The following is a 27,368-nucleotide window of genomic DNA, read 5'->3' on the forward strand; positions in this document are numbered from 1 at the left end:
CTCCCTGAGCCTCTGCGTCAACCCCCATCTGGTGCCATGACCCTAAGAGTGCCTCTACCTGAAACAAAGGGCTGTCAGACTGGGCCTCCCACCCCTCCTGGCCCCCAGCAGAGGTTCTGGGGGCAGTGAGCTCAGCAGGGAAAGGAAGCCCAGTGAGTCCTAAGCACAACTGACTGGAGACCCCACCCCGTGGTGCAGACTGAGGCCCCGGGAGGGTTGCACTTGCCTCTTGGGGTGGACACCAAGGCGCTGTCCTGCACAGTGGTGTTTAGACATGCCACTCCCCTTCCTAGAGGTGGACGTGTGGTCCCAGTCCTGCCATGCATGGCTGGCCAGCCATTCAGTATTTCTTGAGTGTGGCCATGGATTTCCAGGTAGCTCTTGAAACTTAAACTCCAGGGCTCCTCACTGGTCCCTAAACTACGGACTTTAGGGCTTTGGATCTGGGCCTGCCCCAGCTGCTGAGGGGGTGTGAAGTGGTGGCTGAGGTCATGACCAGTGCTGTGGGGTGGCCTCGAGGGAGGGGAACAATAGAGTAATGGCCTGGGGCCTGTTGGAGTCTCAGTGTGCGGAGGCCTGTGGCCCAGAGCTCTGGATGGTGGGGGAGACGGGCTCCTTTCAAAGCTACTGGGGAGTCAGGAGCCGATTTAGGCAACAGACCATTATAAACTTAGACCATTGTAAACTCAACCTGTGGGTCGCAACCACTAGCAGGATCGCCTAAGACCATCGGAAAACACAGATATTTACATTACGACTCATAACAATAGCAAAAATTAGTTATGAAGTAGCAACAAAAATAATGTTATGGTTGGGGGTCACCACAACATGAGGAACTGTAATAAAGGGTCATGGCATTAGGAAGGTTGAGAACCACTGCCCTCGGTCCTCAATATCCCTTCCCACACAAGGCAGGCACACCTGCGTCAGGCCTTTACACAGGCCGTCTGCCACTCTTCCTCCAGGTCTTCATTCAGACAGCACCACCTGGGGCCTCTGGACATCACACCACACACCTTCCTTACCCCTTTCATGGCTCTTAATAGCTTCTAAAGGACAATATGGTGCCCTAACCGGTGGCTCAGTGGAAAGCGTGTTGGCCTGCACACTGAAAGTTCTTGGGTTCAATTCCAGTCAAGAGCACATGCCCAGGTTTCAAGCTCGATCCCCAGTAAGGGGCATGCAGGAGGCACCAATCAATGATTCTGTCATTGATGTTTTCATTTCTCTCCCTCTCCCTTCCTCTGAAATCAATAAAACATATATATATATATACTAGAGGCCCGATGCTCGAAAATTCATGCACTGGAGGGGAGTCCCTCAGCTCGGCCTGCCCACCCTCACAGTCCAGGAGCCCTCAGGGGATGTCCTACTGATGGTTACCTGAGCCTCTGGTGGTCCTAGGAGGTTGGGCAGCCACCGTCAGAGGCTTGCCTGCACCTCAGGTGTCCAGCTGCCATCCGAGGCTTGCCTGCACAATCATCCCTCAGGGGATGTCCTACTGATGGCTTAGGTCCACTCTTCCTGGGGAGCAGGCCTAAGCTGCAGTCTGGCTCCCTCTGCAGGAGGCAACCAGGTTGATCAGGAGAAGGCGCTGCCCCATCACCCGCTACTGCTGTCATTGCCAGCCACTGTGGCTCTGTCCAGACGGATGTCTGGGAGACATCTGCCCTAATTAGCATGTTACCCTTTTATTAGTATAGTTATGTATGTATGGGGAAAAGGAGAGAGGGGGATGCGGGAAGAGACTGAACATAAATTGTGCACCTATGGATGAGGACAATGGGGGGTGGGGAAAGGGCAGAGGGTGGGGTGGGAACCTGGTGGAGGAGAGCAATGGAGGGGGGGGAAAAAGGAACATTTGTAATAATATGAACAATAAAAATTTATTTAAGAAAATACATATATATTAAATATATATGTAAAATGTTTAAGCCCAGACCGGTTTTGCTTGGTGGATAGAGTGTCGGCCTGCCGACTAAAAGGTCGCAGGTTCAATTCTGGTCAAAGGCATGTGCCTTGGTTGCGGGCATGTCCCCAGTGAAGGGTGTGCAGGAGGCAGCTGATCGATGTTTCTCTCTCATCGAGGTTTCTGACTCTCTATCCCACTCCCTTCCTCTCTGTAAAAAAGCAATAAAATATATTTTAAAAATAAAGTGTTTATTAAAAAAGAACACTATGGCCGAAGCCGGTTTGGCTCAGTGGTAGAGCGTCGGTCTGTGGACTGAAAGGTTCCAGGTTCGATTCCGATCAAGGGCATGTACCTTGGTTGTGGGCACATCCCCGGTGTGGGGGAGTGCAGGAGGCAGCTGGTCGATGTTTCTCTCTCATCGACGTTTCTAACTCTCTATCCCTCTCAATTCCTCTCTGTGTAAAATCAATAAAATATATATTTTTTTTAAAAAAAGAACACTATATTTACTAAACATATGTTTATAATATTAATTATCTGCGTTCCCCTCTCAACTGTCAGCCCCTGATCAGATGCTTAATAAATATTTAAAAATGAATGAATGAGTGAGTGAGTGCATTCAATGAATGAGTGAGTGAGAGAGTGGGAGAGATGCCGGAGGCTGGTAGCAGCCCAACCCAGGGTGGAACCTGTACTCCGTGGAGGAGTCACCGGGACTTGGGGACAAAACTACAGGCTCAGAGAGAGGCTGGAACCTGTAGGCCCCAGAGTCCTTTGACTTGCGGCTCTATCCCAGGTCCCTAGGAAGCAGTTGCAGGTCTGCCTCTCCGGCTGCCAGGCGTGGTGGGTCCTCAGGCTGGTCTGCACCAAGTTCACTTCCCTACTCAGCAACCAACCCCAGGGGTCCTGGCGGCTTGCCCAGACTGACATCTTCCCAGGGCGCACATAAAAGATCCCCCTTCAGCGGGAACACACATCTGCCTTGGGGGGCGGGGGGGCGCACAGCCTGGCCCTGCCAAGTCTGCCCAGCCTCTCTTGCTGCCTCTGGACAGACAGTGGCCCTGCCTGCCTCCCCAGGGTCTGGCTGAGGGCAGCACAGAGGTGGTCCCCGGTGAAGGTGTAAGAATTCCCAGGGCTCAGGGCAGCCTGACGGAGGCAAGAGACGGCCTAGCTCAGCTCACCCATTGTCCAAATGTGCAGGGACAAGTCACATCTCCACTCTCATGGCCCTGACATCCTGGGGGGTGGAGGCACCCAATATGACATCAGTCTGAAAAGTGCCATGAAGGCTGGAGGGTCCCCGGAGGTCAGGGCTCCTGTGTCCTAGGCTGGGGTGTTCCTCCCATTCTTTGAGACCCCTCCTTTTCCTCCGTCTTTCCTTTGTGTCCATATCTAGCTATCTCCATCCTCCTCATGACACCCTGGTTGAGCTGGGGGAAACAGGGGAGGGGCGAAGGACAGAGTCCTGGGCCTGGCCCCCTGTCACCTAACACCAACTTGGCTCCAGCCTCAGAAACAGAACCTCAGGTGCCTTCTCGGAGCTGGAGGCAGAGGGGTGGGCTGGAGGCTAGCGGCCTGTCTGGGGCAGAGTAATTGGGCATCTGGAGGGAAGGGATAGCAGGTTCTGGGACTTCCGATTCTTTTAAAATATATTTTTATTGACTTCAGAGAGGAAGGGAGAGGGAGAGAGAAAATCATTGATTGGCTGCCTCCTGCACGTCCCCTACTGGGGACGGAGCCCACAACCCAAGGCATGTGCCCTTGATTGGACTGAACCCAGGGGACCCTTCAGTCTGCAGGCCGATGCTCTATGCACTGAGCGAGGGCCTGTTTGTTTGTTTTTAATTATTATTATTATTTATTTCAGAAAGGAAGGGAGAGGAGGATAAGAATGATTAAGAGAGAACCACCAATCTGCCGCCAACTGCTCACCCCACACCGGGGATCAGGGATTGAGCCTGCAATCCGGGCATGCACCCAAGCAGGAATTGAATGTGACCTCCTGGTCCATAGGTCAACGCCCAACCACTGAGACACACTGATTTTAAAGCCCACTAATTTTGTCCCGGCTGAGTAGCTCAGTTGATTAGAGCATTGTCCCTACACACCAAGGTTTCGGTTTGATCCCTAGTTAGAGCAAGAATCAACAGATTAATGCATAAATAAGTGGAACAACAAAGTGATGCTTTTCTCTCTAAAATCAGTAAGTAAAAATTTAAATGCCCACTAAATTCACACTGTGTTCCACTGTGATTTAGGACCCTGTGTGAGGGTGTGAGTCACCAGCGCCCTTCCTATCGGCCTCAGTTTCCTTATATGCAGAAGGTGGGGGGAAGGGGCGACTGAGGCGTGAGAACAGCGGCATTGACCCCACTTTGCCCCTTCCCACATAAGTTATGACATAACACATTCTCCCTGGAGGGGGCCCTCAAGTGAACAAGCAAGGCTCTCCTCGCCTTTAAAGACAGCCTTTTCTTATGGAAATCTTCAAACCCAAAGAAAGGAAAGAGGCTGGCGCGGGAACGCCCCACTTCGCGTCCCGCCGGTAACGGTCGCCGCCCCGCCGGGTGCTCTGGGAAGAAAGAGGAGAAAGCCAAGGCCAAGGTCGCGTGCAGAGGTTCAGGCCCCGTGGCTGGGCTCGGTGACCTTGAGCGCGTCCTGCCGTTCCGCGGGGCTCGGTTTCCACTTCTGGGAAGATACCCGGGCCGGTCTTTCAGGGCTCGGGGCCGCGTGACCTTGGGCCGTCCCCGGCGCGCGGCCTCAGTTTCCCGGCGCGCACACGGGCGGAGGCGGGATTCCCGCCCCTGCCCAGCCCCTGCGAGCCAGGCTCCACCCCACGCGACTCCGCCCCGCCCCGCCCCCGCCTCCCCCTCCCTCGGGCTCCGGCCAGCGGCGGCGGCGGCGGCTCCGCTCCGCACTGCCCGGCGCCGCCTCGCCATGGACGCGCGCGGGGGCGGCGGGCGGCCTGGGGAGAGCCCGGGCGCGACCCCCGCGCCGGGGCCGCCGCCGCCGCCGCCGCCCGCGCCCCCCCAGCAGCAGCCGGCGCCCCCGCCGCCGCCCGCGCCCCCTCCTGGCGCCGGGCCCGCGCCCCTCCAGCAGCCGCCCCGCACCGAGGCGGCGCCCCCGGAGGCGGCGGACGAGAGCGGCCCTCGGGCCCGGCTCCGCAGCCGCGACAGCTCGTGCGGCCGCCCGGGCACCCCGGGCGCGGCGAGCACGGCCAAGGGCAGCCCCAACGGCGAGTGCGGGCGCGGCGAGCCGCAGTGCAGCCCCGCGGGGCCCGAGGGCCCGGCGCGGGGGCCCAAGGTGTCGTTCTCATGCCGCGGGGCAGCGGCGGGGCCCGCGTCCGGCCCGGCTCCGGGGCCCGGCCCGGCGGACGAGGCGGGCAGCGAGGAGGCGGGCCCGGGAGGCGAGCCGCGCGGCAGCCAGGCCAGCTTCATGCAGCGCCAGTTCGGCGCGCTCCTGCAGCCGGGCGTCAACAAGTTCTCGCTGCGGATGTTCGGCAGCCAGAAGGCTGTGGAGCGCGAGCAGGAGCGCGTCAAGTCGGCGGGGGCCTGGATCATCCACCCGTACAGCGACTTCAGGTACTGCCCCCGGGAGGGGCGGGCGGGCGGGCGGAAGCGCCGGGGCTGTCGTCCTTGGAGTGTCTCCCGAGGGCGGGGCGGTCGCCCCGCGGTTGACCTCGGGGCCCCTCGGTGACCTCGGGCGCGTCCGGGACCCGGCTGGAAGGACCTGGGCGCGCGAGAGGCTCCGCCCTTGGAGGGGCCCCGGGAGGGGCGCGCCCTCTCACGCACCCACACATCCCCAGCCCCGCCGGGAGGGTGCACGTCACAGCCGCAAAACTAGGGTCTGGGCGCGGAGGGACGGAGAGGACGAATAGAGGGGAACGTGAGCGCCGGGGAGGCGGCAGAGCGGAAGGAAGGAGGAAGGAAGTGCGCCCTGGAAGGACGCGCCTCGGAAAGGCCGGCAGAGAGAGGGTTAAGCGGACACGGCCCGCTCCACGATTTCCACCTGCGCTGCACGCCCCTGGGAGGCGCGTCCCGTCCCGAGCCTGGGTGTTGCGCGAGGAGGGGGCGCTGAGCATCCCGGGTCTCCCGGCTGTCTTCTCTGAGCCGCCCAGCCTCTGGGTGGTAGGCACATGTCTCAGTGGGTGTGTAGATGTTATGGATAAAACCGGTTGATTGATGCGTGGAAAGGCTCAGAGCGAGGTTAGGCGCAGGGTCACCACCGTGCCCTCCTACTATCCCTTTTGCAGCCAAGAGGAATCCTAGGGCCGCCCTACAAGACCTGTGTTGTTGCTGTTCTTGTTCCTTGGCTTGTGCTCTGTGGCCTGCGAGCATGGACACTGCAGACCTTGTGTGTGATCACGAGCATGTGACTGGGGGGCGGGGGTCCTGGGGGCGTGGGCGGAGGAGTGAGGAGGAGCGTGTTCCTAGGGGTGTGTCTGTGTGGTGGGTCACTGGGATGTGTTAGGGGGAAATGGAGGGGTGTGTGTGCGTGTGCCCGGGTGGGCGTGCACCGGTGGGCAGTGTTTGTGAGTTGTGTGCACCGTGTGTGTGAAGTTGTGTTCGCGAGTGGGGTCCATGCGGGACGCTTCCAGGCCTCCCAGCCCAGCTCTCAGGAAAGGCGCGATTTCAGCACCACGGACAGCACCCCAGCCCGGCTCCCAGCCCTCCTGCCAGAGCTCCCTCCCCACAGAGGTTCTCCACCTCCCCGCCACGTCCCCGTGTCCCAGGTCTCCACTTGACAACTGGGGAAGCCCAGGGGCACACAAATCTGGGACAAGGCTGGGAGAAAGTCTGGGGTTTCGACTCCTCAGCCCTCAGCCCTTCCCTGTGAAGTGACTATAGCCTTAACCAGTGGCTTGAGTTTTGAGAGAGGCTGTGGAGGGGTGAAGGGTAGGGGGCTGAGGGGCAGCCCAGAGGGTATGCATCTGGATGGTCTTGACCTGCACGGGGGCTCCGCATTCCTTTGTAGGTGGTACAGGCTGGGAGAGCTGGGGTCTCAGCTGTGAAGGGTCATGTCCCAGTCTGTGAAAAGGGGGAGCTGGGGCCAGCTGGCTGAGACAGTGCCCTGAGGACATGGAAGGCAGGGAGAGGTGGCTGCAGAAAGTGACCGTTTCCTCATCCCTCCAGCACTCAGGTGGTCCTGGGCTTCCTGTCTTCTCAGAAGGGGTAGTGTGGGGTGTGGTTGAGGGGTGCTGGGAGGAGCAGTTGGGCTCCCCAGCCTGTGTCCCTTGAGCACAGTTGCCTGTGGGATCCTGGGCAGGCCATGAGGTCTGGGCTGATTAGATAATTATAAAATAGAACGAGCAAGTGGAGGGTAGCCTGTAGCTGGGACTAGGGGAGCCACAGAAAAACTTAGGTAGGGCCGAAACTGGTTTGGATCAGTGGATAGAGCGTCGGCCTGCAGACTGAAAGGTCCCAGGTTCTATTCTGGTCAGGGGCATGTATTGGTTGTGGGCACATCCCCAGTAGGGGGTGTGCAAGAGGCAGCTGATCGATGTTTCTCTCATCGATGTTTCTAACTCTCTATCTCTCTCTCTTCCTCTCTGTAAAAAGTCAATAGAATATATTTTTTAAAAACTTAGGTAGGGAAGACTGGGGGAAGGTCAGTGGGGGGGGAAAGGAGATATATGTCCTACTATATGTAATACTTGAAACAAACAACAACAACAACAAAACTAAAAACAAAAAAGAAAAGAAAAAGAAAAACTTATGCTGCTGCCAAGCTGGGGTGCAGCAGGACCTCCCCAGCCCCCCAGCTTTCAGAACGTTGCCACATCTAGAACCTCTGATTCAATACGAGACAGACTCCAAGCACGTCACCAAAACAATTCTTCCTGAGCCCCGCCTGGGCCAGGTGCTGTGGGAGCACCTTAGGAATATTCATTCCGTCCTCACATCAGCTGTGCGAGGTGCTGCAGCTGCCTGCATTTCACATACAAGAAAGGTGGGGCACAGAGAGGTGAAGTCACTTGCCCAAAGCTGCACAGCTAGTCAAGGACAGATCAGGTATCTACACCCAGGCAGACTGGCCCATCCATGTTCTTGACTGCTGGGCAGCCTGGCCTCTGGCCATGAGGCATACAGGCCAAGAAGTCATGGGAGGAGAAGGCTTTCTGGGGATTGATCAAGACATTGGGAGCTAAGTGGTCTGAGCAGTGGTCGGCGAACTCATTAGGCAACAGAGCCAAATATCAACAGTACAACGGTTGAGATTTCTTTTGAGAGCCAAATTTTTAAAACTATATAGGTAGGTACATTGTTATTAACTTAATTAGAGTACTTCAAGCTGGCCTTTGCTAAAAACTCAAAGAGCCGCATGTGGCTCAAGAGCCGCAGTTTGCCGACCACTGGGTTAGAGCATTGTCCCTCGCAAGGAAGGGCTGTAAGTTCAATTCCCGGTCACGGACCTGGGTTGCAGATTTGATCCCAGCTGGGTCAGGTGAGTGTGGGAGGCAACCAATCAATGTCTGTCTGTCTCTCTCTCTCTTTCTCTCTCTCTCTCTCTCTCTCTCTCTCTCTCTCTCTCTCTCTCTCTCTCATTTTGATGTTTCTATCTCTATCTCTATCTCTATCTCTATCTCTATCTCCATCTCCCTCCCTTCCACTCTCTCTAAAAATCAATGGAAAATCGTGGGGAGAGGATTAACAAAACAAACAGTTCAGGGAGCTGTGGGGAGGGGCCTGTCTGGATCCACTTTTCCCCGTTGGCTTCCTTGTCCCTCAAACCCTGAAGATGCAGATACCACTTCCGGGGTGTCCCTCCCTATCTGCTCACCATTCCTGATTTTGAGTGGGAATTGGGGCGGTGAGGCGGGGGTTCCCTCCTGAGCAGCCCGCAGGGTCCCGCCTGGGCCTGGGCCACAGAGTCTCCACCTCCTTGAGCTGTGACTCCTTTGCCTGCCAGTGGAGCCCATCCCTGCACCCGGCCTGGCACTTGCCTGGTACCGAGAACAGGACAGTGACTGTTTGGTGTCCTGGCAGAGCCCTGGCAGTGCCCCCTCCTGTGAGGGCTGCGTGGCGTGTCCAGGGAGGAGGCGTTCACAGAGGGAGGCCGCTCCGCCAGGAGGCACTGCGGAGGGTGTCTTCCTCCAGCCCCTGTGCGTCTATCGCTGTCCTGAGTCCTCTCTGGAGCTCCCAGCTCAGTTTCCCCAAATGTGAGGTGGTGGTGGTAGGAGCAGAAGGGGGTGTCTGGCTCTCACAGCTATGCCAGCATCGCGCCCGGCCTCAGATCCCACACTGTCCTCCTCTCCTTCCTGTGGAAGGATGGCCTTTGTACAAGCTGGTGCCCTGCCTCCCCCCAGCTCCCCTGGTTTCCAGCTCCCATTCACAAGCCGCTTCCCCCCGGACCCCGTTCAGCACGTGCACCTGCTGTTCCCACCTGCGTTGTGCCTGCTGCCTTTTCCCTTGGGGTTGTCTACCGGCCCCTCGGTCCCCCACCATGGGCAAGAGGGTCTGTAGAGATCCCTGCCATAGCGGGTGCCCACGACATCTCTGACCTCCCTGAGGGGCCTGCTGGGGTGCTGGGCAGGTCGAGGGGAGCTCTGATCCAGGGGTGGAGTCATCTGCCAGAGAGAGTTTAGGCAAGTGGCTTCCTTGCTGCCTTGCATCCGTTCTTAAGTCCGTAAGTGCCTCTGAGATCCGACTTGAGTCTTTCCTACTGCTGTTGATTTTCATATAATGTTCTTGAACTGTCTGTTGCTGGGAGGCCTGGTATGGGAGGAAAGAGATGAGTGGGTCCCTTTCCTGACCCTCAGAGAGATTTCTACGAAGCCGGGATCTGTGATGCTGACCTGTTTTTGAGTCATGTCCTCTGGGGTCCCCCAGACGGGGGTTGTAGAGGAGGCTGACTTGAAGAAACTTACAGGACTCGACACCCTGTCCCTCCCTCCCCCAGAGGGCCCAGAGATACCAGGATGGGGGGGGGGGGCTCTCTGCAAATCCTACGTTATCTCAGAGGAATAAACCCCACTTTTTCCAGAGTGGGTGGGCCAAGGGCCAAGGGCTAGGGTTCCCTGGCTCCAGAGCCAGCATGAAGGCACTTGGAGTTGGGAGCAGTGAAAAAACCCATTTCCCAGGTGGGAGGATTGAGGCCCAGCCCACCCCCACCTGGAGGAAGTTAACTCCATGATCCTTGTAACGGGGTCAGGGCTGGGGTTCACCGAAGCCTCTCTCCTCTCTCCAGAGGCTTCCTGCGAGAATTTCAAATCCCTGGTCCCTGAGTCCCTGCTCTAAACTCTCACCTCCCCCGCTTCTCAGGGGCTGCTTGGGGCTGGGAGGGAGGAGCTTCCTCAGCCGCCTGCTTGCTTAGGCCAGACCCTGCCACCCTGCCCGCATCAGCAAACCCACTTCACATCCCAGTAGCACAGTTACCTCCCCTCCTGTCTGCATGCCATCCTCTGCCCACTTCCTGGCCTCCTGGCTGCCAGCAGGGGCATCTCAAGGCACATAGAAGTCCATCTCTCCCCTCCCTTCAAGCCTCCCCAGGCCCTGTAGAGCCATCTTCTGTGCCCTCCCCTCATCTCTCAGCTCCCTTACTTCCCTTTGCCCCAGCCCCAGGCTGCCCAGCCAGCCTGAAAGGGGAAACCCCACTGCAGCCACAGGGCCTTTGCACTTCCTGCTCCCTCTGCCATGGCGCAGTGCCCCTCACCCCCAACCAGGTCCTTCTCCATAATCTGCTCAAATGCCACTTGCTTCAAGAAGTCCTCCCAGAAGCACCCCTTTCATTTATCTGTTTGTGTGGAACACCTGTCTCCCCGCCCGAGTTTGGGCCTGAGGGAGACAGGTCTGACTGGTCACCATGTGTCCTCATGGCCTGGCGCACCGTCAGCCCCACAGTCCGCCCCGGCTCGGGGTCAGCTGGGAATCCGGCCTCTTCCCTGGCAGGAGTATCCCTTTCCTAATCCCTGACACTCGCCTCCCCTGTAGCTCTGCATCCGAGGGCTCAGGCCCCTAATCCCCCGTCCCTGCTCTCCCTTAATCACCGACGTGACCCCTAATCCCTCCGATCCGCCGGGTCTGTAATTCCCACGGCTCTGGCTTCTCGCGTCCCAGAGGGAGGGAGCCGGCTGCCTTGTCCGCCGTGTCTCCCACCAGTGGCTGTGGGGGCCTCAACCCAGTTCCTGCCGGGAAGCCTGGCTGCCTGGGTCCTGTCACTTAGCACCGGCCACGCCTCAGAGGGTCCGTCTGCGCCCAGAGAACAGCTGGGCAGCTGCTCGAGGAGAACTGAGCTCATGGTGGTGGCAGCCACCAGGGCCCCCGTGAGGTCACCAGCCTGTGGGGTGCTCCGGGAAGAGGTTCCAGGCCCTCTCCCATCCATAGGGCCGGGGGCTGCGGAGCCTGGGCCTGGGGTCTGGGCCCAGGGGCCATGGCTGCTGAGCCTTCCACTCACTGTGTCTCTCTGGCCTGCTTTTCTCCGTGAACAAGGTGTGAACTGGCCAGTCCGTCCACTGCCCTCCTGGAAGAGCAGCCAGGATTTGGGTGCCTCCACAGAAGCAAGGGCCCCAGTGTGATTTGTTAGGGAGCATTTTACACACAGGACTTACCTGTGGTCGTTGGAGGTGCCGGTACCAGGGCTGACTGTGCATCCGCTCCTGCTTTGCTGCCTGATGATGGCCCAGCAGTCCCTGCATCCGGGTGGTACCTGGGTGCCCGCTGAGGAAGGGGCTGCTGGGATTGGGCGATGAGGCATTGGGGCTCAGAGAAGGAGAGTGGTTAGCCCCTGGCTGCATGGTTCAAGGGGTGGGCAGGGCAAGAAAAAGGTGAGGGTGCTGGGGCACATACCCTGGGTTCCTCTAACCTCCACCCAGTTCCTTTACCCCCAGTCTCAGTTTCCCCTTGTGGGGGACCAGGCTGGCTGGAGAGGACAAGGGTTGAGGCCCCAAGCCAATTTGGGGGCACCCAGCTGGAGCAGGGTACCAGGTCATCCTGCCCATCAGCCCCTCTTCTGCCCCCTGCCTTCTGCGCCAGCACCTAAAGCCCAGGGGACACCACGCAGAGTGGGAGGACCGTGCACAGCATGTGACCGGGCTGGGGCTCAGCCTGCGGGCCGAGTTCCAGACAGCGGAAAAGTAGACAGAGGACAGGCCCTGGGGGTGGCAGTTCTGGGTTCCAGTGCCTTGCCCCGGCTCCCTGGCTGGGGCACCTCTCTCCTCTGTCAGTGCGGAAGTGTGTCTGTCCCTGCCTCCCCCACCCCAAGGATGAAAGGAAAGAATGTCTGGAGAATTCTCATGTCAAGGATGCCCTCATGCTCTGTGGCCATTTTTTTTTTTTAATATATTTTATTGTTTTTTTACAGAGAAGAAGGGAGAGGAATAGAGAGTTAGAAACATCAATGGGAGAGAAACATCGATTCAGCTGCCTCCTGCACACTCCCCACTGGGGATGTGCTTGCAAACGAGGTACATGCCCTTGACCGGAACCGAACCCGGGACCCTTCAGTCCGCAGGCTGACGCTCCATCCACTGAGCCAAACCAATCAGGGCTCTGTGGCCATTTAGATAGTTTCTAGACCCCCTGGTGGTTTCTAGGCCCCCCCCCCCCCCCCCCGCCTTCTTTACTCTTCCTTGCTTGCTCTGTAACAGGGTGTATGCCCCAAAATGGAGGCAGCAGTTCTCATTTCAGCGAGGGTGGGGATGGGATTAGGAGCTCTGCAGTGGATACTCTGGGTATTGGGAGTCGAGACGAGAAGGAGAAGCAGGTGGGGCTCCTCCATCCCATTGGATGGTGAGGCCTTGGGGTCTCGAGGATGAGTGGGTATTTAGATGGGGGGCCTGAGCCCCACACCTTGTCCAGATTCAGGTGAGAAAAGGTCTGGAATTTCTAGTAGTCATTTGATTTTGCCTTTCACACCCACCCCCAGGTCAAGTCAGCCCTTCAGTTCCCTCTAGGTCTTTATCCCAACCCTGATGGGTTTGTCCGGGGCTCCCACAAAGGCCTGGTGCTCACCCCATCGTGGCCAGAGCACCCACAGCCATTCCGAGAGGGTCCCATCTTGGAATGGCCATGGGTGGGGCAGTTCCCTAGGAGGACCCTCCAAGGCTGCCACGCCCGGGCTCCTCCGGACGAATAGAGAGACTGAGGTTCCCAAGGACTGGAAGGACGGGCCCAAGGTCACACCTGCCCGTGGGCAAAAGCGGGTGTCGGCCAGCTCTGCTACTGCCGCCACCACAGGGTTAGTTAGACATTGGGTCTCCTCCAGCCTTTGGCTCTCCCGGCCGAGCTGTTGTGAATATGTTGGTGCAAATAACTTTTTAATTTTTTTCTCTTCCTCTTGGACAGTTTCCTTGGGATCAATTCCCTGGAGCGGAACACCAGCCGGCAGGCGCGGTGTTAATAGCTCTCAGGGTGCCTCCAGCAAGGAGCCAATTTACAGCAGCTACCAAAGCAGGGAGCTCCCTGCAGCCAAGCGGGTGCGAGGGCTCAGGGCTTTTTGTTGATGTGTGCGAGTTAGGGCGAGTCCCTCCAGCCACTGAGGACCTCGGTCTCTTCTTCTGTCCGTCTGGGAGGAGCCCAGGGAGCTGCAGGCTTTGAGGGTCCTTCCGGGCAGTGGCCCACCTACATGGGACAGAGCGTGGGGCCTCCAGCCCTGAGGGGGAGCGTGCTGGTCCTACCGGAGAGCCCGCACAAACCCACTGGGGAGTGAAGACCTCGGGAGGCACCTGAGAGGACCGACACGATGGGGGGTAGGGAGGCCTTTCCCTCACATTAAAGGCAAAATCACATAATTGTTCAAATTCGAGACCCTCCTTTGCCTGAATCTAGGCAGCAGGTGTGGGCTCAGGCCTGTGATCTGGGGCAGCTGCTCACCACTGAGATCCCAGGCTTCGTTTCATTTTTTATAATGTTAACGTGTGTGTGTGTGTGTGTGTGTGTGTGTGACAGAAAATTGGGCATCTACGCATTTGAAAGTGTACAGTTGAGTGGCATTAGGTACAGTCACAATGTGTTGTGCACTCCTCATCCCATCCATGTCCAGAACATTTTCCTTTTCCAAAACAGAAACTCCCTATCCCCCTCCTCACTCCTGGCAGCCAGGAACCCACTTCCTGTGTCTATGGATTTGCCTGTCCCGGACGTTTCACATAATTGGAATCACACGCTGAGTGGCCTTTTGTGTCTGCTTCTCTCACTGAGCATCATTTTTTCAAAGTTTACACACATGTTCTGTGTCAGTGCTTCATTCCCTTTCGCAGCCCAGTAATATTCCTGCAGGTGGTGGACCACAGCCATCAGTGATGGGCATTTGGGTTGTTCCCGCCTTTTCGGTGTTATGAATCGTGAGACTGTGAACATGGAGCACAGCACCTGTTTGAGTCCCTTCTTTCAATCTTTAAAAAAATTATGTATATATATTAGGAATGGAGAGAGAGAGAGAAACATCAGTGATTGGCTGCCTCCTGCATGCCCCACCCTACACTGGGGATCGAGCCTGCAACCCGGACGTGTGCCCTGATTGGGATCGAACTGTGACCTCCTGGTTCAACCACTGAGCCTTCCAGCCAGGCCCTTCTTTCAATCTTAAGATGGAATTGCTGCATCATATGGTGACTCAGTTTAACTTTTTGAGGAACTGGCAGTTCTCGCTCAGAGTGACTTTGATTCCCATTTTCTTGGTGGCTGCGGGGCCGGCAGTTTGTCCAGGTGGCCTGTTGCTGTGTCTGTATGTCCTCATCACTCTTTATTCAGGACACCATGCATGGCCGTCTGCAGATATTCCTTGAGTGGACGGGCCCTTTTCTGAGAGCACTTTCCAGGTGGAATTTCGGAATTGACCTTGGGGTCCTGTTTGTGGGAATAGAAGCAACCCATCGTCACTTTTCCAGGCGTGTTTATGGCACCAAATGTCCGCGCAGCTGCCAAGGGGCCTCCCACAGGCCCGGCCCTCTGCCCCCGCCCCACCTCTTTCCCCCGCTGGACTGGCGCCCCTGCTGCCTCCCTGTCTGTGGCACTCAGGGCGCTTCCTGAAATGGAAGTACAGGCACGGGGAAGCCCACCTACTGAGGTTGGCATCCTGGATCCACCAGGTCAAGCTCCCACCCTGCCCTCTCCAACCCCTGGCGCCCCCCTGAACCCACCTCCTGCTCCTCCTCCCCTGCCACCACCACCCGCTCCCCCCCACACCCTGGCCTCTCTCTGCTTAGCTCCCTCTCCTTGTCCCTTGGACTCCACCCTTATGCCTTGCACATTGGGTGTTTTTTGGTCAAAGGAAACATTTAGTCCATTTTTGAGTGACCTCTTTTTTAGGCTTTGTGAATTCTGGAGCTTCTTTGTGGAGGGAAGGTTAGAACTGAGCCAGCGAGAGGGCCTCGGGCTGGGAGAGCCCAGCTGGCTGCAGGGCTCTGTAAGTGGTTTGGGTGGAGGAGGGCTTCCTGGAGATAGAGACTGTGACACCGGGGCCACAGTCTGGGATTTGCTGGAGGAGGGGAGATCTGGGCTGGTCCCCGAAGGCGCATGTGCACAGTGGGGAGGGCAGGCCTGCGGAGCGCGTGGCGCGGGCCGGACTCCGGGGCTGACGCCAGGCCTCCCCCCAGGTTCTACTGGGACTTCACCATGCTGCTCTTCATGGTGGGCAACCTCATCATCATCCCGGTGGGCATCACCTTCTTCAAGGACGAGACCACGGCCCCGTGGATCGTGTTCAACGTGGTCTCGGACACGTTCTTCCTCATGGACCTGGTGCTGAACTTCCGCACGGGCATCGTGATCGAGGACAACACGGAGATCATCCTGGACCCGGAGAAGATCAAGAAGAAGTACCTGCGCACATGGTTCGTGGTGGACTTCGTGTCCTCCATCCCCGTGGACTACATCTTCCTCATCGTGGAGAAGGGCATCGACTCCGAGGTCTACAAGACGGCGCGCGCCCTGCGCATCGTGCGCTTCACCAAGATCCTCAGCCTGCTGCGCCTGCTGCGCCTGTCGCGGCTCATCCGCTACATCCACCAGTGGGAGGAGGTGAGGCGTGGGCGGGGCGCCGCTGCAGGGGCGGGGCTGTGAGGGCCCGGGGGCGGGGCCAATGCTGCAGGGGCGGGACTATGAGGGCCCGGGGGCGGGGCCAATGCTGCAGGGGCGGGGCTGTGAGGGCCCGGGGCGTGGCCAATGCTGCAGGGGCGGGGCCACAGGGAGGAGGCAGGCGGGGTTCCAGGTACCAGAGAGGGGTTTTGAGGGCTGGAGTGGGGTCACCAAGGCTACCACAGGGGCTAGGACTCGGGCGTGGCGTGGGGCACGGTGGGGTCTCAGGGGCCCCCGCAGGGCGGCCCCACGGGCTGTGGTCACGGGGAACACAGCGCGGACTCTGGACGCATCTGCGCCCCTTTCCGTCATCCTGCCCCGTAAGAGGAGGACTCCACAGCCCCATTTTGCAGTGGGGAAACCGAGGTCCAGGAAGCTAAGTCAAGTCCTTGTCCCCCAAGTCGGGACCTCCTCTGGGTCGCCCATGCCCAGTGATGTCACCCCCGTTTCCAGGGCAGCGACAGGCTCTGAGGGGGGAGCGGGCAGGGGCAGGGTTACAGGAAGGGACAGGGGTCCTGCCCACACGCTCTGAGGACATTTCCCCACCAGGAAGGCAGCGGGGCGTGTGGGGTGCTGGGCGGGGATTTGTGGGGCCGTGGTGTGGCCAGGGTGGGGTGGGGTGGGGGAGCTCCCTTCTACCTCTCTGCGTCCACGCCCCAGATTTTCCACATGACCTACGACCTGGCGAGCGCGGTCATGCGCATCTGCAACCTCATCAGCATGATGCTGCTGCTGTGCCACTGGGACGGCTGCCTGCAGTTCCTGGTGCCCATGCTGCAGGACTTTCCCCGCAACTGCTGGGTGTCCATCAACGGCATGGTGGTGAGTGCCCGCCCCGGGCCCCGCCCCCGGGCCGCGTCCTGGGGACCCAGAATAGCGCCCCTCTGGGGCCAGGAACAGGCAGCTCCTTGGTCACTCCAGGGACTGGGACAACTTTAGTCACCCAGACATCATATCATCTGCTCCCTGCCCCGCCATTGAGTCTGCTTTCTAATGTACGTCACTTATTCAGAAGACAAAGAAAAAAAATAAAAGACAGATGGGAAGGAGGTGTCATGGGCCATAAGATGTAACAGTCCCTGGAGAGCCCGGGCACCCGTCGCTGCCTCGCTGAGATGCCCGCTGTGGTGCAGGGCGAGTCCCAGGTGCCCGTTAGCACCACAGGAGCCTTCTCCCGCCCCTGAGGGCTGTGCCTCTGGCGCTGGTGGGGTGGGTTGCACCGGGAGCTGGCAGGAGTGGGAGGAGGGCCTGGGGGCGTTGATGGGCCAGAGACAGCGGAGGGAGCATCCTCAGGCGCGCACCCAGCGCCTGGCACAGCTGCCTGGCTGAGGCAGCTCATTGTCTGGCCGGACACCCGGGCATGCTGTCCTGTTTCCTGAGTGGGCCCCGCCCCCTCCCCCGCCGGGTTAACTGAGGGCTGGGGCTGGGGTGGGGGTGGGGAGAGCACCCTCCTGGCCCTGCCAGATGCCTCACCCTCCTGGGCTGGGGTCGGATTCTGGTGTCCCCAGCTCACCGTCCCCGGGGTCCCTGGAACTTTCACTTCCTCTTGACCCACTCTGACCCGAGGCTGCAAAGGGGCGGGGCCTCTGACCCTCCGTTTCCCCAGGGGTAAAGCGAGGAAGGAGCTCCAGGCCTGCGCCTGCTGCTGACTCGCCGACACGCGCACACATCACACACCCGCCTGCGTCGTAGTTTTGTGTGTTTTTTTAATATATTTTATTTATTTTTTACAGAGAGGAAGGGAGAGGGATAGAGAGTTAGAAACATCGATGAGAGAGAAACATCGATCAGCTGCCTCTTGCACACTCCCCACTGGGATGTGCCCGCAACCAAGGTACATGCCCTTGACCGGAATCGAACCTGGGACCTTTCAGTCCACAGACCGACGCTCTATCCGCTGAGCCAAACCGGTTTCAGCTTGCTTGCGTCTAGTTTCTTAGTTGTCTCCGGGCAGGGGAAGCTCACCACGCTGGGTGCTGGGGGCGGTGGGCGGGCGGGGCCTTGGGCTCAGGGAGCTCCGGGGGCTGTGAGCGCCCGCCCACCGCCCCCGGTGTGGCCTTGCAGAACCACTCGTGGAGCGAGCTCTACTCCTTCGCGCTCTTCAAGGCCATGAGCCACATGCTCTGCATCGGGTACGGCCGGCAGGCGCCCGAGAGCATGACCGACATCTGGCTGACGATGCTGAGCATGATCGTGGGGGCCACCTGCTACGCGATGTTCATCGGACACGCCACGGCCCTCATCCAGTCGCTGGACTCCTCCAGGCGGCAGTACCAGGAGAAGGTCTGGGGGCCACCCCACTATTCCCCCCGCTCCATGGTCGGGGGGGACCCCAGAGGGAAGTCTGGAGCCTGGGAGGGACGTATGCCGAGGAGGGGGATGGAAGTCAGGGGTCCAGACAGGGCAGGGCCAGTCCCTGAGGCATCAGGGAGCTCTCTGGGGGCAGAGAACACAGGGGACCTCTCTAGGAGGTGACATTCTGGGGTTTCTGGGCTGGCTTGGGAGGGGCTATGGTGGGGGGGGCACTGCGCAGGGTCCAAGGGGACTGGGGTCACTTGAGTGCATGCTGGTCAGCCAGGTCCATCGGGGAGGCCACTGGGGAGCAAATACATTCAGCCACTTGGACCCGGCCTCGGGTTTGGGGGTGCCTCCACAGGGCTAGTGCAAGGGCCCGAGGGAAAGGCTGAGGGAGAGCAGGTGCCGGCCCCGCAGACCAGCCCTTTGTGGAGTATGGCCTCGATGTCTACCCCGTGCCTCAGTTTCCCTAAGGGCCAACGGTGAGCTTGGCCCCCACCCCATTGCTGCCCCTATCTATCCTGCACCGCTACCGGATGGCTGGCCCCGGCTGGGCAGCTGTGAGCACCCCCAGCAGTGCCAGCCGGGTTGGCCGGGTCAGCTGGGCCCAGTGCCAGGTCTCCTGGCTGCCCGGAAGCCACGGCCTCACACCCAAACATGAGCTGGTGCTGCCACCCGCCCCCCATCACGGGATCTGCTGAGCTCAGGGCAGCTGTGGCTGGGTGGGGCTGGAGTGGAAATAGAGCTGGGGCACCTCTGTGGGTGCCACCCGGGGGATAGCAGGGCCTGGCACCTCGACCACATCCCCTGGGTTTATAGAAAGATCCCGGGGAGGAGCCCAGGGCCATGGACAGAGCTGGGGGTCTCTGAAATGGGGGACCAGCATCTTGGGGGCCGGGAGTCACGCTGTCAGGGACAGGGCTGCCAGACAATGTAGGACACAGGAGTAACTTCTGTTAGCATAAGCACATCCCCAGTACTGCACGGGATCCACTCACACGAAACATTTTTGCTGTTGATCGGAAATTCAGATGTAACTGGGTCTTGTGCTCGTGGTGATGGTGGTGGTTACACTCGGGAGCCCCAGTTAGGCCGGGGCAGGGGTTCCCTGCGCCGCAGCCGCTGACCTCGGCCCCTCACGCCCCCACAGTACAAGCAGGTGGAGCAGTACATGTCCTTCCACAAGCTGCCTGCGGACTTCCGGCAGAAGATCCACGACTACTACGAGCACCGCTACCAGGGCAAGATGTTCGACGAGGACAGCATCCTGGGCGAGCTCAACGGGCCCCTGCGGGAGGTGAGGCCGGGCCCCGGGGCCCCCCGCTCTCCGGCTCCCAGTCCCCAAGCCGAGGAGAGCCTGGCCCAGCTGCCACATAAGGACTCAGGCTAGTTGTGTACACACCAGTGTCCCTGCCTGAGCCTGTCACCTGCACTCCCATGATGCCCCAGCCACCCTGGGCTCCGAACCCTAAGCCCGTCCTGCTTACCTTGATTGGGGCTGTGATAGACAGAGGGAGGAGGCAGAGGGAGGAAGGCTGGAGCCAGGCAGCTGAGGCGGGCTGTGGAGTCGATTCCAGCTCGGTCCCTCCGCCTGTGCGACCCTGGGCGAGATTCCTGGGGCGGCCATGAGGAATGGCCACCCCCGGGCAGTGTAAGACAACGGGAACTCAGTGTCTCCGATTCTGGAGATCAGGAGTCCCAGATCCAGGCGTCACAGGGCTGTGTTCACCACCGAGCCTCCAGGGAGGGTCCTTCCTGCCTCTTCCAGCTGCTGGTGTAGCCAGAGGTCATTGGTGACCCTGGGCTGAGAGGTGTGTCCCCCGACCTCCACCACTGCTTCGCATGGCCATCTTCCTGTGTGTGTGTGTGTGTGTGTGTGCACGCACGTGTGTGTGTGTGTGTGTGTGTGTGTGTGTGTGTGTGCTGTGTCTGTCCTCATCAGGATGCCAGTCACTCCAATGGGACCTCATCTTAACTAATGACAACTGCAAAGACCCTGCTTCAACATAAGGTCCCATCCCCCAGGACCCGGGTTCAGGACTTCAACATACCTTTTGGGGAGACACAGTTCAACCCACAACACTCACCAGGCAGCTACCGAGCCGGAGGGAGGAGCTTTGGGAAGGATGGGAAGGCGGAGGGGAGAAGGAGGTGGCATCTTGAGGCTCTGTGACCCTGTGGGTATCCCAGGTGGAGGCACAGCTAGGAAAAGGCCTTGAGGAGGGAAGATGTTTTTTGCTAATGCTTGTATAGCTTCATTCATTTTTGTTTTCTAATCTTTATTATTGAGAATATTACAGATGTCCCTCTTTTCCCCCCCATTGCCCCCTCCACCCGCTTCCTGCCCCACCCCCAGGCTTCACCACATTGATTTTAGAGAGGAAGGGAGAGGGAGAGAGAGAGATAGGAACATTAATGATGAGAGAGTTTCATTGATCTGCTGCCTCCTGCATGGTCCCTACTGGGGATGGAGCCCGAAACCCGGGCATGTGCCTTTGATCGGAATGGAACCCGGACCCTTCAGTCCACAGGCTGACGCTCTATCCACTGAGCCAAACCAGCTGGGGCATTCACCACCCTATTGTCTTTGTCCATAGGTAATGCATATCCTATATAATTCTAAATAATAAAGAAGTAATGTGCAAACGGTCGTTACACCTTGATGTGTAAAGACCGACAGCATAATGACCAGATCACGGGTCAGCAGGAGTGTGAGGCAGCGAGCTACAAGCAGACGGGGGAGAATTACAGGAGGGGGCAGGGCAGCAAGCTATGGGGGAGGCGGAGAGGGCTACAGGAGGGCGGGGCAGTGGGCGGGAGCTACTGGCACACATATTCATGCGCAGGGCTACTAGCCTGCATATAAGATCTTTGGTTAATCTCTTCCCGTTTCCCCCCCTCTTACCTCTGAGATTCATCCGTCTGTTCCATGTTTCCATGCCTCTGATTTTATTTTATTCACCAGTTTTTGTTCATTAGATTTCTTGTTCATTTGATTTTTAGATTCAGTTGTTGATAGATATGTATTTATTGCCATTTTATTGTTCATATTTTTTATCTTTATCTTTTTCTTCTTAAAGAATACCCTTCAACATTTCATGTGATACTGTTTGGTGGTGATGAACTCCTTTAGCTTTTTCTTGTCTGTGAAGCTCTTTATCTGACCTTCAGTTCTAAATGACAGCTTTGCTGGGTAGAATAATCTTAGTTGTAGATCCTTGCTATTCATCACTCTGAATAGTTATTGTCATTCCCTTCTGGCCTGCAAGTTTCTATTGAGAAATCAGCTCATAGTCACATGGGTGTTCATATGTAGGTAAATAACTGCTTTTCTTCTGCTGCTTTTAAGATTTTCTCTTTGTCTTTAACCCTTGGCATTTTAATTATGATGTGTCTTAATGTGGGCCTCTTTGGGTTCCTCTTGTTTGGGACTCTCTGCACTTCCTGGACTTGTGAGTCTATTTCTTTCACCAGGTGGGGGAAATTTTCTGTCATTGTTTCTTCAAATAGGTTTTCAACGTCTTGCTCTCTCCTCTTTCTGGCACCCCCATAATGCAAATGTTGATACAGTTGAAGTTGTCCTAGAGGTTCCTTACACTATCTTCATATTTTTTTCTTTTTGCTCTTCTGATTGGATGTTTTTTGCTTCCTCATATTTCACATTATTTATTTGACTCTTGGAGTACTCTGCTCTACTGTTGAATACCTGTAAATTATTCTTTTTATTTTATTTTATTTTACTCATTTATTTTTTAAAATATATTTTATTGAGTTTTTACAGAGGGGAAGAGAGAGGGATAGAAAGCTAGAAACATCGATGAGAGAAACATCGATCAGCTGCCTCTTGCACACCCCCTACTGGGGATGTGCCCACAACCAAGATACATGCCCTTGACCAGAATCCAACCTGCGACCCTTCAGTCCACAGGCCGACGCTCTATCCACTGAGCCAAACCGGTTTTAGCTATTTTAAAAAATATTTTTATTTATTTCAGAGAAGAAAGGCGAGTTTGGCTCAGTGGATGGAGTGTCGGCCTGCGGACTGAAAGGTCCCAGGTTCGATTCTGGTCAAGGGCATGTACCTTGGTTGAGGGCACATCCCCAGTAGGGGGGGTGCAGGAGGCAGCTAATCGATGTTTCTCTCTCATCAATGTTTTTAACTCTCTATCCCTCTTCCTTCCTCTCTGTAAAAAAACAATAAAATATATATATATATATATATATATATATATATATTTTTTTTTTTTTTTTTTTTTTTTTAAAGAAAGAAAGAAAGAACAAAAGAAAGGAGAGGGAGTGAGATAGAAACATCAAGGAAGAGAGAGAATCATTGATTGGGTGCCTCCTGCATGTCCCCTACTGGGGATCAAGCCCAAAACCCAGGCATATCCGCTTGACTGGTATCAAACCTGGGACCCATCAGTCTGCAGTCCAGCATGCTATCCATGGAGCCAAACTAGCTAGGGCTGTAAATTATTCTTTGTTTCGGTCAGTGTGTGCTTAATTTCTGACTGGTCCTTTTTCATATCTTTGACATTCTCACTAAGATCCTTGAAAGTCTCACTAAGTCCCTGGAAGCTCTCATGCAGATCTTTTTTTTTTTTTCTGCAGAAAGCTTTATTGTTTCATTTGGTCCGATGCAGGGGACAGGGCTCCAGGATGGATAAAAGAATGGCTAGTAGTTTCATGAAGAGGCTCAGGCAAAAGCCAGAGACACCAGAGGGATGGGGGGGAGAGGGGGCTCTGAAAGGTTTCTGGGTTCCAAAGGCTCCTAGTCGTGCTTGAGGGGGAGCCTTTCGAAGAGATATCGCCCAGCCCGGCCTGGGGGCAGCCAGCCTGCGGAGGTGAGTCAGGTGCCGCCCATCTTCTCGATCGGTTTCACCTCCTCGCCCAGGAAGTGGTTCTGCAGGAAGCCGCAGACGTGAGGGTCCGCACGGGAAAAAGCCAGGCCATGCAGCTCCAGGAGGGCCTGGTTCAGGCTCTTCTCCAAGGCCAGGGCGGCTTCCACGGCGTCCAGAGTTTTGGACCCGTCATCCTGGGAAGGTTCCCGGTAGAGAACGCGGCTTTAACAAACGCTCCGCGCCCTCGTGCTGCTTCTCCGCCAGCTCGCGGGAGAAGCGGCCCACGCCCTCCAGAGCCGCATCGTCACGGTCGAAACAGTAGCCCAGCCCGAGGCAGGTGTGGGAGGCCCGCAGGTGCAGGTTTGTCAGGTGAGGCCTCTGCCTCGGCGGAATAATTCTGACGGATTTGGAAGCTCATGGTCGTTCAGCAATGAGGCGTTAAGATAGAAAAACGGTGTGTCGGCTGGCCCCGGAGGTGGCGCTGACGGTGGTGACTGGATGAGAGGCAGGTGAGTGGCCGGAGGCTGGAAGCCCGGGTGTCCCTGGGTCTGTTCCGTCCAAACACTGTTGAAGCGAGAGACAGATCCGGGACCTCCGAGTGTGCTGCTGCCATGGAGATCCTTGAGTAACCTTATAACTGTGGTTTTAAACTCTCTGTCCAGTAGTTTGCTTTCTCTGTTTCTGTCATTTGTGACATGTTCCTTGGTCTCCGCATTTTGGCTGCTTCCCTGTGTTTGTTTCTGTGTATCAGGGAGAGCCGCTATGTCTCCTGGAGTTGGAAGAGCGGCCTTCTGTCCTTTGGGCCCAGTGGCTCAGCCTCCCCTGTCACCTAAGCTGGGTGCTCTAGGTGCACCCCTTTGTGGGCTGCATGGTCTTGCTGTGGTTGAGCCTTGCTTGCTGCTGATGTCACTGGGAGGAATTGGCCTCCAGGCCAGTTGGCTGTGAGGACCGGCTGTGACTACAGCGGGAGAACTGCTGTGCAGGAGACACCCCTGAGGAGCAGGACTTGCTTCAGTGAGGCTTTGGTGGTTTCTGAGTCTGCCCCTTGAGTGTATTGTGTGTCGCTTGCGGATGGTAGAGTTGTAACCTGGGATGGTCTGAAGCCGTCTGATGCTCTGGCTCTAGGGTCTCCAGGGAGGTGCAAAGTCAGCCGCTGCCTGGGGCCACCCGGCAGGCGCTACAGAGAGATCTGCAGATGCCTGCTGTCGGTATTGGGCGAGGAAGTACCCAGGCGAGACCTAACAGTGAAGCAAAGCAGGCTGGTGCTAGTGCTGGTCTTTGGCCTTTTATTGAGAAGTTTGGGGCAGCTTATTTGAGAGGTTTTAACAAAGTCTGAAGCCTGAGCCAGGACAGGCCATTCATATGGAAAAGCTGCTGCAAACAGCTTGGATGGGGCTGCAAATTGGATGGGGCAGGTCTTCAGGGAACCACCAGGTGGAGCAAACGGTGTGCTCTAGGCCCGCGTTCGCCAACCTCACCTCAGGGCCTCACCTCAAGGGCCGACCACTGCCTAGGCTGATTGAGACTCAGCTACGGCGCCTGCCAGTCAGCCCTGCCAGTCAGCCCTGCGACAGGGGAGGTCTGAGCACAGGAAACAGTCCCCCTCTGGGAGAAAGCAGCCCCCGAGTTCCTGCCTCAATGCCAGACAATCCAGTTCCTCCCTGTATGTTTCTGGGTCCCCCACACCTCCTGGCGCTGGAGCTCAGAGGGATGGAGTTCAAGTAAGCTTGTGCGCTGGCTCTTTAAGAGGGGCAGCTGGGTCTCCAGCAGCCTCCCGTTTCCCTGAGCCCCAATCCCCACTGGTGTTTACAGCCCCAAGTTACTGGGACTTCTCTTTTCAGCTCTGGGAGCCTGGCTGGGGGCTGGGGTGCGGCTGGGCCCTTTGCTCCTCACAGGCAGCCCCCACAGGACAGTTCCCTCCCGATTGAGAAAAGTGGTCACGTGGGGTGTCAGACCCTCTCGTTCTGCGCCTCCTTCCCTCCTACCAGTCTCAGCGTGCTTTCTTCTCCTTCTCTAGTTGTGAGACTTCCATTCAGCCAGCTTTCAAGGTGGTTCTGAATGATGGTTGTTCTGCATTTTAGTTGTAATTTTGATGTGGTTGTGGGAGGCCACAAGTGAAAGTGTCAGCGTTTTCCTACGCCACTATCTTCGTTCTCATTTTTTTATTCCCATTTCCCGTCCCCTCCCCTCCGGCAGTCTTTAACTTGTTTTCAATATCTGTAGTCCTGTTTCTATTTTTTTTTTAATTCATTTATTTATTTATTTAGATTCCATATGCAAGTGAAGCAATACAGTATTTGTCTGTATTGACTTAATTTCACTTGACATAATACCCATAAGAGCAAGCGCACAATAGACATATATGTTCACCTTGCAAATGGCAAGATTTCAATATATATATATTTTAAAATATATATATATATATATATTTTATTGATTTTGTACAGAGAGGAAGGGAGAGGGATAGAGAGTTAGAAACATCGATGAGAGAGAAACATCAATCAGCTGCCTTCTGCACACCTCCTACTGGGGATGTGCCTACAATCAAGGTACATGCCCTTGACCGGAATCAAACCCGGGACCTTGCAGTCCCCAAGCCGACGCTCTATCCATTGAGCCAAACTGGTTTTGGAGATATATATATATATATTTTTTTTTTTTTTTTTTAATATATTTTAGCCCTAGCTGATTTGGTTCAGTGGATAGAGTGTCGGACTGTGGACTGAAGGGTCCCAGGTTGCTGACCGGGAGTGGAACCGTGACCTCCTGGTTCATAGGCTAATGCTCAACCACTGAGCCACATCAGCTGGACTACTTTTTTTTATCCAAATACCTAGGCTGTTTCTATATCTTGTTATTGTAAATAATGATGCAATAAACATAGAGGTCCACATGCCTTTTCAAATTGGTGTTTGCTTTCTTTGGATAAATACCCAGAAGTGGGATTGCTGGGTCATGTGGAAACTCTATTTTTAATTATGTGAGGAACCTCCATACTATTTTCCACAGCGGCTGCACCAATCTGTAGTTTCACCAACAATGCACAGGGTTTCCTTTTCTCCGCATCCTCACCAACACTTATTGTGTCTTTTTCAGAATAGCCATTCTGATAGATGTGAGGTGGTATGTCTCATTGTGGCTTTAATTTAAGTTTCTCTGATGATTAGTGGCATTGAACTTCTTCACGTCCATCAGCCATCTGTAGGTCCTCTTTGGAGAAATGTCTTTTCAGGTCTTCTGCCCATCGTTTAACCGATTGTTTTTTCTGGTGTTAAGTTGCATAGATTCCTTATATATTTATTATAACAAGTCTTGTTTTTGTTTCTTCCTCTGTTTTATTTTCCCTTATATATTTTGGATATCAATACCTTATCAGATGTATTATTAATGAATACCTTTTCACCTTCAATAGGCTGTATTTTCATGTTGTGGTTTTCTTCAGTGTGCAAAACTTTAGTTTGCTGTAGTCCCATTTGTTTTTCTTTCGTTTTCCTTGTCCAAGGAGACATACCCAAAAGGACTGCTAAGGCGCGGGCCGGTGTTCTCAGTGGTTAGAGCATCAGCCGGTGCATTAAAGTATCTCGAGTTTGATTCCTGCTCAAAGGCACATACCTGGATTACGGGTTCACTTCCCACCCCTGGTTGGAGCATGTGCAGGAGGCAACCAATTGATGAGTTTCCCTTACATCAGTGTTTCTTTCCTTCCCTCCCTCCTTCCCTCCTTACCTCCCTCCCTTCCACTCTCAGCCCCAGCCATTGTGGCTCAGTGATTGAGCACTGACACATAAATCGAGAGGTCACAAGTTTGATTCCCCGTCAAGGGCACATGCTCTGGTTGTGGGCTTGATCCCCAGTAGGGGGCGTGCAGGAGGCAGCCAATCTATGTTTCTCTATCATCAATGTTTCTATCCCTGTCCCTAAAACAATAAAAACATATTTAAAATTAAATAACATATTTAAAAAGAAAAAACATTCTTGGGTGAGAATTAACAACAACAAAAGATTGCTAAGACCCATGTCAAAGAATTTACTGTTTTCCTCTAATAATTTTGGTTTCCAGTCTTATGTTTAAATCTTTAATCCGTTTTGAGTTTATTTTTTAATATAATGTAAGATAGTGATGCAATTTATTTTACTTTTATTACACATTATTTAAATCCTCACCTGAGGATATTTTTCCATAGATTTTTAGAGAGACTAGAAGAGAGAGGGAAAGACAGAAATATTGATGTGAGAGGAACACATTGATTGATTGTCTCCTGCATGTGCCTGACCTGGGTCCGGCCAAGGAGAAGCCTGCAACCA

At 55.9% G+C, this 27,368-nt stretch overlaps 2 protein-coding genes across 2 annotated transcripts in view; both read left to right on the top strand.

The window, feature by feature from the left end:
• BSG (basigin (Ok blood group)) overlaps positions 1-27,368 on the top strand; it is a 126,725-nt gene that overhangs the window by 11,506 nt on the left and 87,851 nt on the right. The window lies entirely within an intron of this gene.
• HCN2 (hyperpolarization activated cyclic nucleotide gated potassium and sodium channel 2) overlaps positions 4,850-27,368 on the top strand; it is a gene marked incomplete at its 5' end in the record, with an annotated part of 32,018 nt that continues 9,499 nt past the window's right edge. Inside the window, 5 exons of the mRNA XM_084886381.1 lie at positions 4,850-5,493; positions 15,447-15,870; positions 16,588-16,749; positions 17,992-18,210; positions 19,373-19,519. Of these exons, the coding sequence (XP_084742507.1) occupies positions 4,850-5,493; positions 15,447-15,870; positions 16,588-16,749; positions 17,992-18,210; positions 19,373-19,519 (1,596 nt within the window). The remainder of the gene's footprint in view (positions 5,494-15,446; positions 15,871-16,587; positions 16,750-17,991; positions 18,211-19,372; positions 19,520-27,368) is intronic.

The sequence above is a fragment of the Pipistrellus hanaki genome, assembly GCF_964339955.1.
Source record: "Pipistrellus hanaki genome assembly, chromosome: 5".
Lineage (NCBI taxonomy): Eukaryota > Metazoa > Chordata > Mammalia > Chiroptera > Vespertilionidae > Pipistrellus > Pipistrellus hanaki.